The sequence below is a fragment of the Phoca vitulina genome, unplaced genomic scaffold, assembly GCF_004348235.1.
Source record: "Phoca vitulina isolate PV1807 unplaced genomic scaffold, GSC_HSeal_1.0 scaffold14, whole genome shotgun sequence".
Classification (NCBI taxonomy): Eukaryota; Metazoa; Chordata; class Mammalia; order Carnivora; family Phocidae; genus Phoca; species Phoca vitulina.
The window spans coordinates 33486695-33508262 of record NW_022589717.1 but is presented as its reverse complement, the minus strand read 5'-3'; the positions used below and the strand labels follow the sequence as shown (position 1 = coordinate 33508262).

At 37.4% G+C, this 21568-nt stretch overlaps 1 protein-coding gene and 1 pseudogene across 3 annotated transcripts in view; both read right to left on the bottom strand.

Annotated features, from left to right (window-relative positions):
• TMEM144 (transmembrane protein 144) overlaps positions 1–21568 on the bottom strand; it is a 37679-nt gene that overhangs the window by 5647 nt on the left and 10464 nt on the right. For all 3 annotated transcript variants that reach the window (XM_032413072.1, XM_032413073.1, XM_032413074.1), the window contains 7 exons: positions 21279–21359; positions 15016–15097; positions 13060–13136; positions 10952–11070; positions 8438–8557; positions 7210–7307; positions 3888–3941 (listed from right to left, as the gene is read on the bottom strand). In XM_032413072.1, the coding sequence (XP_032268963.1) occupies positions 3888–3941; positions 7210–7307; positions 8438–8557; positions 10952–11070; positions 13060–13136; positions 15016–15097; positions 21279–21359 (631 nt within the window). The remainder of the gene's footprint in view (positions 1–3887; positions 3942–7209; positions 7308–8437; positions 8558–10951; positions 11071–13059; positions 13137–15015; positions 15098–21278; positions 21360–21568) is intronic.
• On the bottom strand, positions 18525–19609 carry LOC116637296 (annotated as a pseudogene).

Here is a 21568-nt window from a genome sequence, read left to right as displayed (position 1 = left end):
TTGTTGATTATTTTCTTATATTTTATAATTTTTGTAGTTTTTAACAGCATTTATTTTCCTTTTTTTTTTAAGATTTATTTATTTATTTGAGAGAGAGAGAGCACGAGCAAGGGGAGGGGCAGAGGGAGAGGGAGACAGAATCCTCAAGCAGAGTGCAGAATCCCGGCCACTTAATGCAGAGCCCCACGTGGGGCTCCATCCCAGGACCCTGAGATCATGACTTGAGCTGAAATCAAGAGCCAGACGCTTAACCGACTGAGCCATACAGGTAACCCTATTTTCCTCTTTTTAATTGGTTATTGGTGGCATATTAGAAAGCTATTGATTTTATATTTATCCTATATTTTGGCAGCTTACCAAATGACCTTATTGGATCTCAAGATTTTCAGCTGATTCACTCAGATTTTTTTATTTTTTAATTTTTTTAAAGATTTTATTTATTTATTTTGACAGAGAGAGAGAGACACAGCGAGAGAGGGAACACAAGCAGGGGAAGTGGGAGAGGGAGAAGCAGGCTTCCCGCCGAGCAGGGAGCCTGATGCGGGGCTCGATCCCAGGACCCTGGGATCATGATGTGAGCCGAAGGCAGATGCTTAACGACGGAGCCACCCAGGCGCCCCTCACTTAGATTTTTAAAGAAGATAATGTTACATGCAAATGACAGTTTTCTCATTTTCTTTCCTACATCTATTTCTCTTTCTTAATTTTGTTTTACCACACTGGCTAGGATCTCCAGAAAATACTGAATAATAACAGTGATGGAGAAATCTCTTTCAACTTACAGAGAACTCCTTTTTTTCTTTTTTCTTTTATTGAGTTATAATTGAGAGAATTTTAGGTTTCACTTTAGCTATGTGTTTGCTATTGTTTTTTGATAGACTGCTTTCTCCTATTTGTAGCACTTCTAAGAGGTTTTCTCTTAATTAAAAACTGGTTTTTAGGGCACCTGGGTGGCTCAGTCAGTTAAGCATCTGCCTTCAGCTCAGGTCATGATCCCAGGGTCCTGGGATGGAGTCCTGCATCGGTCTCCCTGCTCAGCGGGGAGTTTGCTTCTCCCCCTGCCTCTATCCCTCCCCCTTTGCTTGTGCTCTCTCTCTCAAATAAAAAAAAACAACTGGTTTTTAATTTCAGCACATGTCTTTTGAATATATATTATCACATAGTTTTTCTCTGTTTACCTAATATTATATAACCCTGATTAATTTGCATATTATGAACTTTCCTGGCACTCCTGAATTAAGCCCTACTTGGTCATGGCTTATTATTTAAAAAAAATTCTTCTCTATTTGATCTTAGCTATCTTTTTAAAGGTGTCTTTTAAAAAAAGCTTTCTCTGAATGTCTTTTAGTATCATTTTAGAGGGCTCAGGAATTACCACTAGGCTCAATGGCTAGGGGTTCTCTCTCTCAAGTTCTTATAACTAGGGAAGAGGGTTTTTAAGTTCGTATCATTATTAAAGTAGTAGTGACTAAAATAATTTTCCAGATCCTTTACATTAAATCTATTCTTCATTTGTGCTTCTTTTTACCTCTAACTGCAAATAAGCTATGCTCACTTGTGATTTTCTAAGGCTTCAGGATGTTATACTGGATAATAAATACCCAATTCTTAAATAGCAATCATTATCCTTTGGGAGGGAGATGAAATATTTGCAAAGAGATTACGGCATGCTTTAGACATAGAATTATTTTTTGTGGAAAGCAACCCTGACTAAAATAAATGAGAAATGTGTATGGAAGCAATTTCAGTTGTCTTGGGTATTTTAAAAAGTACAAAAATTAAGATCTTGGTGCATATCTCCTAAACAAATTTATTATTTTTTAAATTTGAGAATCCAGTATTATCAAATTATGGCTTTCTAAATCAAAACATTTCACTTAGAATAAATAAAATGATATTTTAAATCTAAAATTGGATAATCATTTTAAGGATTATCCAAGTACACAGTTTGCTTTTTGGTTGCCAGAGATTAGGAACATCAGATTTTTTAGAACCAGGAATTATTTGTTATTGCAGCTGCATATGAAGACAGCAAGTATTAAATCTATGATACCTTGACAGAGTGTCTTTGATTTATGTGTATTTTTAGTAAAAACTATTACAAAATACTATTCACATATATTCCTCAAATAAAGGTAAGTAGGAAAAATTCTAAAACAATTAAAAAGTGTTTTAAAAATATTTTGTTTTTAAGCAATCTCTACACCCAACCTAGAACTCACAACCCCGAGATCAAGAGTCCCACGCTCCACCAACTGAGCCAGCCAGGTGCCCCTAAAACATGTTTTTTAATGAAAACACACACACACATCCTACAGCTATTTAATAAATGCAGTTTTAAATCACTATCATTTACACTTGAAAGGGAAATGGTAGTAGTCATCTGCTACCATACTATTTTCCTATAAAATTGCTGGTTTTTTTTTGGGGGGGGGGGCACTTATTTATTTATTTATTTATTTTTAAATTTTTTTGTTATGTTAATCCCCGTACATTACATCATTAGTTTTAGATATAGTGTTCCATGATTCATTGTTTGTGCATAACACCCAGTGCTCCATGCAGAACGTGCCCTCCTCAATACCTATCACCAGGCTAACCCATCCTCCCACCCCCCTCCCCTCTAGAACCCTCAGTTTGTTTTTCAGAGTCCATCGTCTCTCATGGTTCTTCTCCCCCTCCGATTTCCCCCCCTTCATTCTTCCCCTCCTGCTACATTCTTCTTCTTCTTTTTTTCTTTCTTAACATATATTGCATTATTTGTTTCAGAGGTACAGATCTGAGATTCAACAGTCTTGCACAGTTCACAGCGCTTACCAGAGCACATACCCTCCCCAGTGTCCATCACCCAGTCACCCCATCCCTCCCACCCCACCCCCCACTCCAGCAACCCTCAGTTTGTTTCCTGAGATTAAGAATTCCTCATATCAGTGAGGTCATATGATACATGTCTTTCTCTGTTTGACTTATTTCGCTCAGCATAATACCCTCCAGTTCCATCCATGTCGTTGCGAATGGCAAGATCTCATTCCTTTTGATGGTTGCATAATATTCCATTGTATATATATACCACATCTTCTTTATCCATTCATCTGTTGATGGACATCTTGGCTCCTTCCACAGTTTGGCTATTGTGGACATTGCTGCTATAAACATCGGGATGCACGTACACTTTTGGATCCCTACTTTTGTATCTTTGGGGTAAATACCCAGTAGTACAATTGCTGGATCATATGGTAGCTCTATTTTCAACTTTTTGAGGAACCTCCATACTGTTTTCCAGAGTGGCTGCACCAGCTTGCATTCCCACCAACAGTGTAGGAGGGTTCCCCTTTCTCCGCATCCCCGCCAACATCTGTCATTTCCTGACTTGTTAATCTTAGCCATTCTGACTGGTGTGAGGTGGTATCTCATTGAGGTTAAAATTGCTGGTTTGATATGGAGGCCTTTGGGAGGCATGAGAACCGACAGAAAAATCTATTCTCAAATTCCATTTGCCTCAGGGATATTTTAATCTTTAGGATAAAAAAGTCTTCCATCTTATCTATCATATTTTACATTAAATAAAATTTCCCTCTATCATATTTTAGTGGATTATGTAACCAAAATCTCTTAAGGGAAAAAAGAGTCAACTAAAGCATTTTCCCACTGGGGGCTGGGGTGGAGAGAAACATGTTTCATAATAATTATCATATCTTTAGTATTTTCTTTCCTTGTTAGGGATGATAACATTTTGAACATCTGAGTTTGTCAAATCCATTCATGTGTTTTCTGCCCTGGGCTTAGGGGTCACATACAGTTTTCAGAAAATGACACAAACATAGTATGAAATACCTTTCTTACGTGGCTCTATACCTGTTTTCTAAATCGCCCTTTCTTGTACATACCTGTATTTCCTTAAACATGAAGACACCCCACATTGCAGCTATAAATCCTGGGCCCTTGAATAAAAAAAAAAACAAACTATTAAATTGGTTATTTTTTCTGTGACTTGTACTCTACATAAATATAGTATATTGGAGAGCTGCCCTAATTCTTTCACTGAATAACCTTCTACTGTAAAAACAGTATAACAGTATTGTCGGGGAAAACTATTCATAATCTCAACCCTAACTCAACATTAAACTAAGGTAGCACTTGGTAAAAAATGAGGATTTTTTGTTTCTTTATGATTTTCATATTTATTACATTGATGATGCTATACTATTATGTGATCTACTTTAATAAATGTGATCTACTTATAATAAAATTTTAATAAGCAAGTGGTTTATTTTTTTTCTAATGAACTTAGGATACTAGAAATGGGATTAATAGGAGAAAGTGTAAGAATAATTTTTTTTTTAAGATTTTATTTATTGAGAGAGAGAGAGAGCGCGTGCACAAGCAGGGGGAGCTGCAGAGGGAGAGGGAGAAGCGGAATCCCGGCCAAGCAGGGAACCTGGAGCAGGGCTTGATCCCAAAACCCTGGGATCATGACTTGAACTGAAGGCAGACGCTTAACCGACTGAGCCCCCCAGGTGCCCTGAAAGTGTGGGAATAATTTATAACTGTTTTCAGCATGAGGCAATCTCAAGATGAACTACGTCTAACATTAAACTTCAATGGATGCTATCGACAGTATTATAGGAAGACAGAAAAGCCATGTAAGGAAAAATAAACAATAGGTTTATTCAGACGGGAATGAAATAATCTAGGAAAGGGAAATGAGAAGAAATGAGGTGGAAAGAAAGGATGATTCTGTAGTTTGAAACTTGAAGCTATTTAAGTTTATTAACATTTTTTAGCTGAGAAGGAAAAAAATTTGAATTTGGATTAATCATGGTGTTTGTGGAGAAGGTGTATTGTATCAGCATTTTTATGATTCCTTTTCAAGCCCTGCACAAACTCTGGAGGAGTTTCTCATAAACAATTCCAACATGTTTTTTCCCCTCCACTACTCCAACTGTCTACATGACTGGGTCAACAAAGTTTGACTCCACTCCAGGCATGTAAGCAAAGCAATAAAAATATATTACTCTCTGTTTATCAGTGTCTGGAAAATTCAACATCAAAAGTGCCAGAGAAATAGGTCAAAGGAACGGTCTTTTATCAATGACGTAACGTCCTAAGCCTCAAAATCCAAACCAAACAAGAAGCATCTGGGTCCTTTAGGCAATTCCACACTGACTTTGGACAGGATGAAAGGAAACAACAGAAAAAGGGGATATAATATTAATGTTATCAGGCCAATCACTCAAGAATTTTATCCTCTCTAATCTGGAAATTTATTTCCCTTCAGAGAACATGATAGAAGACAATGCCAAAAGGTATCACTGACCTTTGAGGCTTTGGCTGATGATTTCCTAAATATTAGTTTAGACATGGTCTAAGGGTTATTGCCAGGAGTAATGTGGTTATAGGAAGTGGTGCTTTGCCAAAGGTAATGCAAGCATAAGTCAAAGTGTGTACATACTCTTTGATTTAGGCAACGGAGAGCCAAATAGGAAGGACATCTTAGATAAGAGACATAGCTGTTTTGGCAATTGGGACTGCATATTTTCCTTTCGTAAAGTGAATATAAATTACATATTTGTAAATCAGCTTTTGAAAACAAGGTGAGCTTGAGTTACGTTGAGAAGCTGAACTTCTGGATAAAATGATTCAGCTTTTAGATTTATCAGTGAAGACATGGAGCAGAGGTAACAAGCCCTTGCTCCTGCTACATGGGTTTTTTCTTCAGTTTTCTCTTCTTCCCTCCCTCCCGGCTCTCTTTCCCTCCTCTCCCATCCACTCCCATCTCTCCTCCCTTTCTCTCCCCTTCTCTTTTTCCTCCCTCCCTCCCTCCCTCCCTCCCTCCCTTCCTTCCTTCCATCCTTCCCTGCTCTCTCTTTCTTTCCTTTTTAATTAAATGTTATTTGCTAATAAACTATAGATGCTGCTTTCAAGGAACTCACAGTCTAGTTACCAGTGGGTATATAACAGTGGAAATATAGGTACCTGGGAAGAACAGCGCTACTAGAATTTTTTTTATAAAACTGCTCTTTTGATAAAATAAAATTGATCATATTTATAATTGTTGAAGCTGGGTGATGGGTATGTTTGAAGTTTTCCATGAAAAAAGTTAATGTTAAAAAAATCCAGTTCTTCCAAGAAATAAAGATGAATGTAAGATCCTTGAGGAAAAGACTGAATCTTTTCTGTATGTGGAAAAGGTTGTTTTTGACTAGAGTAACAAAGGTGACACCAAGCAAGAATCTAGTAGCAATTTTGCCCAATTCCCTCAAGTCCCAGAAACACCTGTTTTTCCCAGGTAAAAATCCCCCAAGCACCAGAGGAAGCTATACCTGGTGGGTGAGAAGACTTTGCTTATATCACAGTGGTTCAAGAATAATCCTTCTGACAGGCAAGTTTCCAAGAGCCATAGTGATTACTCCCATCGACCGTCTGCCGATACCTCACCTACCTCAGCAATTTATTTCCACGGAATTAAGATTTAATGTTTTATCCTAAGTCTTTACCATAATTTAATACAAGAAACAGTGACAGAAAAACCAAATCTCTGTCTACTATAATTTTTTTTGAGGAATATTATTTATTGTTACTCACTGTCCCCTGTAAAAGGCCCCATATGATACATTCTATTAAGAATGTAGTACTAGAAAATAACTGGTCTCTTCTGAGGAAATAATATGTTACCAGCTACAAAGAATTAGCTAGCCCATTGTATTACTCCCTTTTGTAAGCACAAAGCAAAACTTAAGGTTTAATCACATAACTCATCCAGAGACAATAGTTTGCTTTAGGACTTCCTGAAAGCCTTTAAAAATACCAAAGTACCATATGAGGAGTCTGAAGTACTTTCTGTCTCACAAGGTTGTCAGAATATACTCAAAAGCATTTTTAATTTGTAAATGTTCTACAGAGATAAGTATGTTACAAACAGCAAATTACAACGTATCCAAAATGACGTTAGGTAACATTTTACCAGACAAAAACTGCAAGGATATCAAAGATGAACAGACCTGCTTCAACGAGGCTAGCGATGTTCCCTTAGCAATCAGGGACATGAGGTGAGAGGGTGTTGGTGAAGCTACATGAAATCTGTTACACAAATTGTACTCCTAAAAAATCGCACTCCATGACAGTCCCCAGTGATTCACTAAGAATGCTTCAGAAAAATCAGATTTACATTTGAAAAACAAAAATTTGGAAAAACATTCAGCTACTTACAGCAGTGATTATTGGAAAACTGACCACAGCACTGAGAGCATGATTAGCTATGAACCAACAGCAGGTGGCTATTGCCCAAAGAACTCCGGACAGGAATCCTGAAACACACGCAAACAGCGCACACTTACAACTCACGTTCCTCTCCTGAAAAATCCACACTCCAAATAAAGTGGGAATATTAAAGTGCTCATATCAATGCATTCCCATCGACATATTTGGCCAACATCGTTTTATGATCATTTTGGAAACCAAGTCATTTTTTTTGTTCTTGACTCCTGTGGGTATAATTATCAAACTTTTCATTTTATTGACATTAAATAAAATACCCAAAGGTGTAGGTGACGTAAAGATTGGGTAGTGGAGAGGGACCTGGGGAAGATACTGGATCTGGGCATGCTCTGCGAACACCATTTACTTTAAACTTTCAACATAAAAATATGTGAAATTCAGAGTAGTGCTTATAGCTAAGGGAAAGAAAAAAAAAAAAAAGCTCCTAGAATTTGAATGAAAATACCAGATAAAATTTTCAGGCTACTTTAGCTAGGTGTTCGATAAATACCCTATCATTTTTTATAATGGTATAAAAAATGATAAATACCCTATCACTTTTTATAACGGTATAAAGGGGCATACTTTGACCTAAATGAATCAGGTATTCAAAATGAATCTCTGATATATGCTTTATTTTGTTCTTAAAAATTTTTTACTTGTGAACTTATATTCCAAGTTGCTTTATGGCAAACTCCTAAATAAGTGAGAAATTATATGTATTTTTCACCACCAGTGCCGAATGGATTAAGTCCAAAGCATGTGCATTTATCATATACCCTTTTCAAACTCTAAAACAATTTCTCCTTATTTTCCAGAGAAAATGTTTGTTTACCTAAGTAACTACAAAGTTCTATTGACTCTGACTTTTAATAAGCATCCTTAGATAATGAAGAAGAAATAATAAAGTCTGATGGTAAATATACAATGTATTTTGGCACAGGAAATCATCTCAGATTCACTGTTCAAGTTTCAGGTTCTGTAATGACTGGCATTTCATATCAAGTTTCATGGATTTTAAATCTTTCCTATTTAGTGGTGAGTTGGGCCAAAGCAATAGGGAATGAACATATACACAGACACAGAGGATGGCTTGGTTTCCAGAAGATGATTATTCAAGCTAAGTGAGTAGAGAATACCTTCACAGAGTAAGAAGATTTTCTGTAGTAAATATTCTTACCTGGCAAGACTGCTTCAGGGTATAACTTAAGGTTATTTTTCATGGCTATACAGTAGGCCAGAAAATAGACCGTGCTTGTAAAAAAGATGCCACTGAAGTGTGCAAAAACGTAGTCTAAATCTGAAAATACAGACCATAAAACTCTCAAATGTATCCTTTTATTCATTTCAAATATATTTAGGTTCTAAAAATAAAACAAACTCACCAAAATTAATCTTAAAAGTAAAGGAACCATTAATTATATTTTATCATCCTAGTTTTCTACATGCTGTTTATATAGACTTTTAATTAACATATTTAAAACTTAGAAATATTAAGTAGTAAAATAGTTACTATAATCAGATCTAAAAGGCTGGTTTTTCTGATTATCTTGGAAAGATAAATAAGAAGCTATAAATATTACGTGAATATGATCTTGTTTTTAAGAATAGGCTTCAGAATTAATTTTACTAATGGCAATTGTAGCAAATCTCCAAGTAGACTGTGGTGGGGATGATGTGAAAAATATGGGGGAGTGCTGATTTTATATGGGGACCAATGTGGAGACCAGCATCTCTGTTGCAGATGACACCTACATGGAAGGATATTCAGGAAGTTATCTCAAAGAGGGCTTTATTTAGTTGTTTACTATAGGCCTCATTACATGGGGGGAGTTAACGACACATGATGATGGTCCAATATCTGAGAAACCCCAACCGCACCGACTTTTTATACAGGTCGTCCTTTAGTCATACAGATGGGTATCCTACAGGTTCTTGGCTGGGAAGGTCACATTGGACTCAGTGTTTCTCTCAACTAAAATTTTGACAAAGGTGAGTGTGGTCATGTTTAAGGAGAAAAGCTTGAAGGTCAACGAGTGTGTCTATTCTTCTAAAAATCTTAAACCCTACTTCTGGATCATATAAGAGCAACACATGTACGAACTACCACAAGGGACAGCACAGCATAGTTAATAAAAGCACAGACCATCTGGGTGGGATCTGCAATCCACTACTTGCTAACTTTGAGACTTGGGCAAATTACCTGATCTCTCACAGTCTTAATTTTCTCAACTGTAAAACAAGGATGATAATGGTATCTAACTAATAAGGTTGCTATGAAGGTCAACTGAGTTATTATTGAAATGTGCTTAGAATAGTGTCTAGCACAGGGCATGTAATACTTATGTGTTTGTTAAATAAACGAAATAAAAAACTGCATCTCCCTAGAATTATTTTTTAATAAAGTGGAATAAAGTGTGTTCCTATTAGATGGCATTAAAGTTGTCATAAGAAAGGTCCCTAAGAATTGATTGTACTATTTATGTAAAGAGATTGTTGGCATTATTTATTATAGCCCAGGACCAAGAACAACTGTACTCCTGGATGATTAGTTCTTTTTATCTTGTGTTCACTGAATTGTGGGACTGATTTGATTTCCCTTGTGTCTATAAGAAATCTTAGAGCCAAATTTATGGCTCATTTCTAGCAAGTGTACAAATATGTTATAATTTTTAGACTCATTCCTGGTTCCATTTTATTTTTTCACTCGTGTTTTTCCTTGTCTTTTAATTTATCCTATGTTATTCTATTTTTATTGGTTCTTATCCTTTACAGAGGAAAATAAAACACAAAAAGTATTTGTAGAAAATCTTTAAAAACGATAGAAGTTAGTAAAAGGTTTGAATGCTAATTGGACTGAATATAAAAAGGAAGGAAGAAACAATGGTGTCTATGCAGTCTATCCACTCAAAGTCTTTCAAATCCCAGTTTTGTCATCAATCTCTCCCTCATGACTTCTGCCTTCCAAATTTCTCCCTTATCGGAACGTAGGTCACATTAATTTTCTGTATCATCCAATTTAGAACTTTATTACCTATGATCTCATTCTTTTATGAGTTCATGGGTGGAAGCCATGCTTCAACAAAATGATAGGACCCCTGAAGTAGACCCTCTTTCATCTCCTGACAGCCTGTACGAGGGCGATTGCACGGAGTGTTGAGTTTATACCGGATAGACTCTATCACTGGAAACTGAGATAATCTGGGAGCATTATGTTGGGCTTTTCAATGCAGTACTCTATGCTTTAAAAACAATATCCTCTGACTAGGCTATACTTTGACCTTTAGGAAGGTTATACTTTGACCTTTACTTGATTTGACAGTGATATGTACTGCACTTTAGCTTTTTTTAAAAGAGCAGAATACATATTTTCTCAGAGACTATCTAACTGGAAAATAATCTCCAAATCTTACTGTAAAGCCAGGAACTATGTGTTCAAATCTAAGTAGCCTATATAAACCCTGACTAGAATAAAGTTGATTATATTTGTATTTTGATGATCATATGAAAAGACTCAAACGGTCCTTTATTACTTTTAGTCTTCAGTGGTTTTCTAATTCACCACTTACAATGAAAAATAAGATCAAATCTATGTACCAGGATTTACTGTGATCACATTCCTTTTTTTTATATTCTTAAGTAGAAAAACAGGTATTGAATTTATTTACAAAGTAAAATAATGTTTTACTCTTACCATACTGGCTTGCCCCTGCATATACGCTGTCATTTTTTTTGCTGTGGTCCTTGATATAAATGATGGGCACAAATGTAGACCCATAGAGTATTCCAGATATCACTGCAAGACTGCAGCCCCTTAAAAAACAAATATATCACTGTTAATCTTGGCCCACAGCAATATTTCTGACAAACACACAAATGGAATCATAGCTTAAGCATGCTTCAAAGTGTAAGTCACAGGCAGTTATGAGGAAATCACACATCTATCTCAAGCTCTGCGACTGTCAAAAGTCAAAGAAATACCCTGCAGGGTCAGAGTGGCATCAGAACTAAAAGTGCAACTTTTGCCCCCTACTGCCTAGTTTTGGAAGTATACGACTTACAGAAATTATAATGGATTATCATTATGAATTGTCATTACATAGATGTGACTATTGCTATCATTATACTGTCGGCATAATAGACTTGGCTCCCTAAATATGAACTATTTGTGGAGGGACACCATGTCCTTCGCTCCTTTTTTAAACACTCAGTAATATCCAGCACAGGGCTAGGAGAGAAAAAGTACTAAATGCATGCTTGTTCAAAACAACTATCGAAATCCCTGGACTAGCCTATGCCTTCATTGACTACGGTGTGGTCAAGAAGTGCTGACTTAACTGATTTGGATATTTCAGGTAAAACACTTCCTGTTGTAAAAAGAAAATATTTCGTCTTAAGCACTGGAGTCAAGGTGACTCCTCAGACTTTGCATGAGGTAAGTGTTCCCAATAATTTTGGGGAGAGATGATTAATATTTTGGAACAGTCCCTTTAACTTAATACAAAGGGCAATGGCATGAAACAGGAAAGAGTTTTAGGCAAAAACCAACAAAAAAACCCCAAACAGGGACGCCTGGGTGGCTCAGTCAGTTAAGTGACTCCCTTCAGCTCAGGTCATGATCCCAGGGTCTTGGGATCGAGTCCCACATCGGGCTCCCTGCTCAGTGGGGAGTCTGCCTCTTCCTCTGCCTACCACTCCCTCTGCTTGTACTTTCTCTCTCTCTCTGACAAATAAATAAATAAAATCTTTAACATAAAACAAACAAAATTTCTTTCCAAGCTTAAAAATAAATTCTTAAAGTCTATTTTAATAGGAACTCACAAGGCCAACCTGGCAATCAGCTCTATCCACAATGGAAATCCCTGTGTCATGGGGAAGAACGGACTCCATCGTCCTGAAAGGGGTGTCCCAGACACAGACCGACCAATAGACCAGGTCTGGCTAATCATGAGACAATCAAAAATGTTTTTCTTAACAAATATTCCCTTAGAAGGGAGAAGCTTTGTGAAAAAAAAATTTTTTTTTTTTTTTGAGAGATCTGTTTTACTCTGAAGCGAAAACAGCAACATATTTATCTTCCAAAGCTTGTTTCTGAGCTCAATCTTTCATTCACTCAATTGACTCAAATATTTATTGAACATTTATTATGCACCAGGCACAGCCTCTTTCCCACTGTGAGGTTAGTGTATATACTAACAGAGGAAATGCTTTATATTCTTGAAGTGCTTATGTGTGTCACAACATAAAAGTCCCAGACAGTCATCAATTGTAAAATGCAAGCTATCCACTTACATATTATCATATTTCTCTGCTAATCCAAAAACATCCCACAAGAACCTTGAAAATATAAGGACTGCTGGTGAGCCAAACTCTCTCAGTCTCTATGACAGTGAGGGGTATAACTACATGGACCCAAAATATTCTACTATATTTGAAAATGAATATCTTGAGATTATAAAATTGTCTAACACATGAATGTATGGACTTCCAGGGGAGGTCATTATATGCTGTGGCTGGTATTACCGCTTTTACTTAAGGATCAAAAGTGTTGCAAAATGATGCTTTTGTCAGCTACTTATTGGCTAGAGATACTGGAGTGACTTAGAAATTTCTGGAAACACTGAGATCACGGACCTCTGTACCTAAAAATCCAGCAGGGCACAAGAAAGTCTGTCCACCATGGAACTATGAGAGTCAAAGCTTATGTTACCATTTGCTTCTTGCATTTAGATGAGTATCACTTCACTCCAGTAATCCTTGCTTTAACCAAATATGAAAGAGAATAACAGAACCTCTTCTTACACTGTGCGCTGTTGTACTGTGGAAAGTTTATCCACCCAGGAATAATCAGGGCAGGAATCTTGAGTGTTGTTGATCACCTATTGAAAATATTGGCACAAACCAAGATAAAAACAGCATTCAGTTGATAATGACTATGGTGACAAGAAGATTTTCCACGTTTTTCTCTTCTTTCTCAAACATACTTTACAATATGAGCACGTGACACTATGCAATCTGATTCTGTGCATATCTCCAGACTCAAATGTTTCGGATTCTATTCCTCTTCCATTCAGAAAAGTTTGGCAGTTGGCAACTTCTCTGTTTAAATTTTTTCAGTTTAATATATGGCTATTTTGATACACCTATCAAAAGTAACAGAAGTTAACAATGCTTGTGTTTCATCTGCATATTTTAATAATCTGTAAAAAAAATTAGAACCAAGGAAAACTCAGACTCTTCTATGGAATACTTAAGATTGATAGGTACTTTTTAAATTTAGTTTTCTTTAACTGAATTAGTTAATAAAACATTTCCAGCCATGGTTCATGATTAGGTTAATATTCTTTTTTTAGGTTGATATTCTAAGTCAGGAAAAATTATAAGCCAATTTATATTTCTAATATTGAATGTAATCATCTTTGTCTTTTAGCTGAAATTTCTTTAACGTGATACTCCTAATGCCTTTGTAAGAGATAAGAAACTAGATTTGAATTCTTTGTCATGTGTTAAGTCAAGTTTAGCAATAATGCTTTCTTTCAATGACGAGGAGCTCATAATGTATGGTTGCATAATACCCAGTCATGCTGTTTATGTATCTTTACACTTGGTTTGCTTATATCCTTCCAACGTGCCTAGAAAAATCCAAGGCGGTTAACCTATTTTGTATCTTTTTCCGAGTTGCAGTTTTCTTTTTCTCTCCCTTGGTATGAAGGGTGGTTGGTCAGGAGGTATCTGAATCCCTGGGGGAGGCAAGGAATATTGGACATGTTCACTCTGTCCCAATTCCTCCATTCTCTCTCTGCAACATTTTCTGGATTAGAGATGTCTATGGGTTAATAAATCTCTTTTCTCTTATCCTTAAGCTAATTATTAGTTAACTTTAGTGTCAATTTAACTAAGGTTTCAGTCACTTTATTTGACAAGGGTTTTGAGAGGGGAAGAAAAAAGGGAGAAGAAAAGGTTAGTTTTGGAGTAAGGAGTAGAAGCAGCACCTTCCGGGGAGGCAATGCGTCTTTCTGTCGGGGTGTAGGGCTCTGGTTGCCCAGGGCAGCTGGATAGCACTGGGAGGAAGGACTGGAGTCTGGGCTCCTGGCCATGGGAGCTGGCCCTGAAATCACTTTTGTATATATAGCCACTGGGCCTTGTGCTTTGTCAGATCTCTTATAGGTTGTCCCTGTTTAATCTAGATTTGCTACGCCAGACTAATTAAGGTTCTTCAAGGTCAAACAGCAACTTCCTACATATTTCTTGTCTTTACCTTTGAGTGGAACAGGATGTGGCAAAAGAGAAAAAGGAAAAAACTCTAAGTCCTACTCCTCCTTTCATATGATTTGATTTTTCCTTTCATTGGCTGCCTCTGAGCTATTCCCCACTGCTCTTCCCAGGCCTACTTTAAGACCTGCCTCCTCCCTATTTCTAAAGTAACTTTCATATTCCTCTTCAGTACTTAGGATCCTCCCATTGCAGAAATCCTTAAGCCATTCCAAAATATGGGGTTGTATATACATCTTCTAGTTGGGATCTACCATTAATAGATATAAATAGACCTTTGCGTTTGCTGAGAAGCTTTCCTGTGGCAGTCTTGACTGGTTGCTATGTAGACCTAACTATAATAAATATGCAAACATATTGTCGATGGCCCTGAATGAAAAAAGAAAAAAAAAAAGAACTACCGTCTCATCTGTGTTTCAAATCTATGCATTTTCCTTTTATCTTAATTTTATGTTTCAACCATATTGTTTCTCATACTCTACTCACATGATCCGTCATTAATGGCGTGGTGTCCACAGAACACGTGCTATTTGGTATTTCACTTTTGATGAACAAAAATATGAAAGCACTGTAAAGAAAATAAATTTTAGTGATGTTTTTCATAACCCTGGTTCATAGCAAGCTGCCTGAATTTTATGAGAAAACAGAGCTTAAATCCAGTCCTAATGCTACGGCGATTACTGTCACACTGCCTCTTCAGGGACCACTGAGGTGAGTAGAGAACTGTACAACCCCCATGGAGAGACGCTGGGGCCTGAGAACACTGCTACACCCACACTCAGATGACGCACTCTTCATGGTCACACAGTGGAATGCTACACAGATATAAAAAAAGAAATGAGGACACCCTCTGTGCTCTGATATGGAAAGATCTTCAGAGTATATTTTAAGAGATAAAGACACATGCATGAGCCTGATGACTTTCCCCCTTTGACATTCTCACATAATGCATTGTCTATTCATGTCCAGTATCTTTGTAACAAATGCTTCGCTTACCATTGACTTTTGAACCATGCAAATATGTTAAGATGTGTTAAAATATTAAATTAACTTAAGGAAACTAACAACTCTGGTAGTATGCCTTTGACATTCCTTTTTAAAAACATGTTTGCATGGTTCAAAAGTTAAAGCAATATAAGTTTTCAAAATACAGAGGAGGCTGAAATAGCGTAGGTAGTGAAGTGCAGATGAGTGCTTATAATGTGTGATTTTTTTAATACAAATTTAAAATTTCTTAGCTTCCTTAGTTCGGTCTCTTACTTGCTTTAAAAACTTGTATGGTTCCATATTCCCTTCTATAGCGAATTTAACTATCCTTTTTGAGTTTTATTACCCTCTGCATTATGTTCCCCATAACCTGCTCCACATAATTCTCTACAGGGACTTTCGTCTCTGACCTATCCCTGCTCCGACCTTTCCTTCGCCGCCATCTTCCACAACCACCTGCTCTTGCTTGTTTCTCTTTCTTAGCTGAACACAGCATATACTCCCCTCTTCTTATCCAAGCTAAAGAACTGAAGTGCTGAGTATGACAAGAAACCTCCCCCCTCCCAGCTCAGTCCTCACTGACTCTTCCTCTTCTCTGAATTCCCACACCACTAAGAATAGTCATCGCATAACCCAGACCATTTGCCACAAGTCCTTGGAAACTTTTTTCTCTACAGATTTTCTAATTCAATGGAAGATAAGATCTTCTTCAAGGTCCTCAAAGTGCTTAACACTCTGTAAAAATGAATGCATAAAACCTAATTATTTTTTTAAGATTTTATTTATTTGAGAGCAAGAGAGATAGAGATAGTGACAGATAGCGAGAGAAAGAGAGAGCACGAGTGGGGAAGAGAGGGAGAAGCAGGTTCACCACCGAGCAGGGAACCCGATGTGGGGCTCGATCCCAGGACCCTGGGATCACAACCTGAGCTGAAGGCAGTCACTTAACCGACTGAGCCACCCAGGCACCCCAATAAAACCTAACTAAATGTGTGTATCTTAGTTAAATGTGTGCTTACATACATGCTAATTTGCAAAGCTATTATTAGACATCTCAACTGCATTTTCTTCTCAAAATTACCATGAAAACCCTCAACCCTGTATAGACCAGTGTGTTTTCCTAATAACAATACAGGATGTTATGTTAGAAATACTTGAAGGGTACCAATGAGAAAGCCTTTGAGTGTTTCTTCAAACGACTGTAGGACCCTCCTGCAAATCACTTAGCCTCTCTGAGCCTCAACTTTTTCCATCTAAAGAAATGGGGATGTGCCCACTTTACCTAGCTGTGATGAGAATTAAATAATAATGCATGCAAAATTCTTAGTGTACTTTTGGGAACTGGTAAAATCTCAAAACATGTTAGGAAATAAAGAGCCTATTGGATGGGAGAGGGGGTTTTGAGCATGAGAAAGAAAACTCAGGACTAAGAAATCAGTGGTTTTGAGCTTGTGTGGCTAGTGCTTGTCACAAAATAGGTAAGTCAGCCCAGTTAGGTCAAGAGGGGGTACAGGGCACTAAGTTAGGACAAGGTAATGAAATTTATCTTATGTGTATGAACATAAGACCAAATAGATCACAAGGTCTTGTGGGCTGTAGACTTACAGAACTTGGTACAGTGTGTCAGACACAAAGGTCCATGATAAAGTCTATGAATATTGTCAAAAGCATGGAAAGTTTTTAAAAAATCAATCCGTTATACCCAGGAGTGCTTCTCTACATTTTTGACCTTTCCAGTTTCCCTTAGATTTGTAACTTTATACATCTTACAATTAGTAGAAATTCTGTGTATGTGTTTACCCAGACAACTTAATTTAACACGCTTTAGTGAGCACCTATTAAGTGTCAAACACTGTGTGGCAAAGTCTGATGGTGATGGTAGGAGAGATGGTATTCAAAGAAAATAACAGACTTTGTCCTTCAGGATCTCACAGTTCAAAGATAAAGGAATTGTATGAATAATACAAAACAGACCCTTCCATAATAGAAGAAGTTCAAGATGCCATGGAAGTTTAGGGGCAACTTATTCTAATTAGGAAGAAGGGAAATCAAGAAAACAACCCAGGATGGAAAATCTCAACTGATATTTTTTTTTTTTTTTAAAGATTTTATTTATTTATTTGAGAGAGAGAATGAGATAGAGAGAGCATGAGAGGGGGGAGGGTCAGAGGGAGAAGCAGACTCCCCGCTGAGCAGGGAGCCCGATGCGGGACTCGATCCCAGGACTCTAGGATCATGACCTGAGCCGAAGGCAGTTGCTTAACCAACTGAGCCACCCAGGCGCCCAATCTCAACTGATATTTAAGGGAGGCCAAGGAAGCTGAGGAAAGGGTCTTTGGGCTGGGGGAAGTGTCTGGGGTATGGTCCGATAAATAATCCTGGATCAATGAATTGACAATACAGGGAGAAGGCTGATCTAGGAAGAAGGGTTGAATCTGTGACTGTGGAGGACATACCAGATTAAGGAGACAGATTTATTCTGAATTCAATGGGAGTTTCCAAGGTTCTTAATTAGAAGAGTGATGACTGATTTGATAGCAGATACAAGCAGGTTATACTGGCAATAGGAAAAATGGAACTAGGGAAAGTAGATGTGAGATTTTTTTTATGATCTCATTTCTATTAACTTTTGAAGGTTTACAGTAGTCAAAGTATTTTTGATTCTATGGATGAAGGTTAAAAAAATCATTCTTTTTCATAAAATTTAAGAGCAACCAATTTCACCATCAAGTAAAAGTAAAAACTGGGATTCTTTTCTAAATTAGTCCAAAGTGGCATTTTAGGAACTTAGTTCTAGGCTGTTGCACTGACACCATCACAAATCAAAGTGCAGGATTGGGTCTGGTGTTGTTTCGGTTTTCTTTTCAATGTCCAGTGTTCACGGATTAAGTTCTGGATATGTTCCAATTGTAAGGCAGGGATCTGTTTGGATTCCACCAGAGGTATGCTTCTTGGGTTGGATGCTGGAGGGTGAGGCACGTTTTGCCGGACCCATGTCCACTACCTACCTAGTAGTCATCAAGGTCAAAAAATTCATCTTCTCCTCCTTGGTATTCCATTCTCTGGAAATCTACTCGGTACTACAAGATAACCTCTAATTCCACCAAATCCTTTCACAACCTGAGATCCTTCCTGTGACTTATCTGTGACAATTTCCAACGTAGCACCAAAATTTTGTTATAGTTGTTAGCAAATCATTCCAGCAGGGGTGTGCTCTCAATCAGCTCATGTTCTTGTCCTGTCTCTTTGTCTGTGAAATGAGATTTATCCTTCTTTTGTTCTAGAGTTAGATAATTTTCTCCTTTTCTATGCTTTGGCAATGAAGGCTGTATCTCATTATATCCAGATTTTCATAGACTATGAGAATCTCTACAGCTTCCATGTCTAAAGTCTTTAGTGTGTCTTCAACTCCAAAATAGTACTTGCCCGTGTCCTGGCTGATTTCATCAAAATCTTCTCTTGAATGAATTTCACGTCGGAGAGGACTTCAGTAGATAATAGCTTGGTTGAATCCATTTCACAACCATAGGAAATATCAACTAATTTTAAAACTTTTGATTGCAACCTCTGATCAAACATATCAGATTGATTTAGTTCAGTTTTAAAGTCAGCTGATTCAGCTAAAACAAGACCAGTCATATTCACTTTATCCCCAGAAATAAACAGCTGAACAGCAGCTCAGCTACTTTCTGAACATAGTTATGTCACTTTTTCACTCTTTTTTTTTTTTTTTTTAAGATTTTATTTATTTGTTTGACAGAGAGAGAGAGACAGCAAGAGAGGGAACACAAGCAGGGGGAGTGGGAGAGGGAGAAGCAGGCTTCCAGCAGAGCAGGGAGCCCGATGCGGGGTCTATCCCAGGACCCTGGGATCATGACCTGAGCTGAAGGTAGACACTTAACGACTGAGCCACCCAGGCGCCCCCTTAGAGTGATTTTAGTTGTAGAAACTGACTGATACCATATATAGGAAAAATGTAAGGCTAGAAACAGTCTCACCTATCCTTTAAAAACTGGACTGTACAGAGGATAAGATCAATAATTTCAATTTTAAAAAGAAAAGCAACAGAAGGTGACCAAACAAATGTGACCATATTCCAAATTTCCTTATACTAATGGCCATGAAACTCCAAGCTTATTCAATGAATGCCCTTTGAACAAACTGATTTAACGGAGTTAAAATAATGAAATAAAAGTTTCCAGAAGGTCCTCTTGGTAAAGAAACCTAGAAGGAAGCCGGAATGCGCTACAGGAAGAGATCATTGCATTTCTGTGCCACACACCGAGCTCCAAACCAAGCCACGTGATCCTCAAGTGCACTGACAGTTTACCACAGAGCTGAACAACACACACCCAGAGGGAAACCAGTAATTGAACATGAACTAGCTATTGATACAAATAATGATTATTATAATAAAAATTACCCAATTTATAGAGCATTAGCCATATACCTAGCAGTATACAAAGCACTTAGCATATTTCTTTTCATTTCATCTTCAAAATATTTTATAAGGCTGGCATAATTATTTCCCTCACTTTAGCCCCAGATGAAGAAACCAAGGCCTGGAGAAATTAAGTAATTTGCCCAAGGTCATACAGGTAGAAGTGGGTAGGACATGAATAATTTGCAGTTTTAGAGAATGTACACGTTCTAAAGAAAGAAGAAATATGGAGAAAAACAATGCCTGACGGACTGAGTAAACTGGCCTTAAATTACTATTAAGTCAAAAAGAAGGCATGCTACATTACAATTTTGGGGCATAAAGAAATTGTTTTTGAGAGAGCTATTCAAAGCTAGGATGCCATGTCAGTTGTGCAAAATACATAAAATTGCCTCGAACCAAAAATGTCAGGAATCTGCTTTTTTAGAATCATCTATGTTATTTCTTCTCCAGTTGGCCTAGGACCACTCTCTTAGGCAACATTTCAATGACAAAGAGATTGTTCCTGAATGTGGCTGGGGAAAAGCCATCATTGCAGGAGGAAGAGAAATATAGTGTTCTTTCCCTGAAGAATAAAAAAGTACTAAAGTCTTTCCAGGCAGGGCTATCCATTATGTAAAGCACTGACAGGGAATACAAATGGAGTCTAGAAGGGAAAGGGGACTGAATTTAAGGTGACCTAATTCCTGCTGGAGGTTTATTGATTGAACACTGCCATATAGAGATTTAAAGTCATTTTCATCCTCATTCATGTAGTGCATACGACTAGACACAGATACATCCCAAAACACGTATTTAAGTGGATACGTGTTTTCATACGTGAGAGAGTAGTTATCTGACTGGGATAAGAAGAAGAGATGAGGGGATAGGAATGTGGAAACTGGCAGGCAAAGAGGAAGTGCGTAATGAGAGGAGATAAGAGGAGAGAATCAAGGGCTATTCCAGAGGCATCGGGGAGCCAGCATAACATTTCTTTACATGGTATTGTTTAGTTTGCAAAATAATGTGCCATTTGATTCTAATTTATGAGCTAGGTACTATGATTTTTCTAAAGATCACAGATAAATGAAAGTGAGCTTCAAAGCAGCTCAACGGTCTTCCAGGAGTCTCAGAGCTTTTGAGAACTAAAGCTGGGGCTTGGGACCCCAGAGTTGGCCCTTTTTGTCCTTGAAAGCCAAATCTGTGAATGTAAATGAAGAATCTGAGGACAAATCATGTCACTTTTATGAAATACGGGTTTAAAAAAATGTAAACACATTGGGATCTCTAAAAGGTTTTCTAAATGTTTGGAAGAACAGTTAAATCAGAAACGACTGTGTACCTCACTACTGATAATCCAGCTCCAACATAATTCAGCACCGGTTTTGATACTTCTTCTGCGTCCATTCCAAACCAGCCAAACCTGGAATTGAGAAAGTTACATCAAAGTAAGTACTTTTGAAAATGTGTTCATTGTAGTGTTCAAGAGCATGGACTCAGGGTCAGATTCCTGGATTCAAATCCTAAATCCCTCTCTTACTAATTGTGACTTGAACAAGTTAACTCTTTACCATACCTCAATTCCCCATGTTTAAAATGGGGTACCTATAAGATAGGTATAATTATTATACA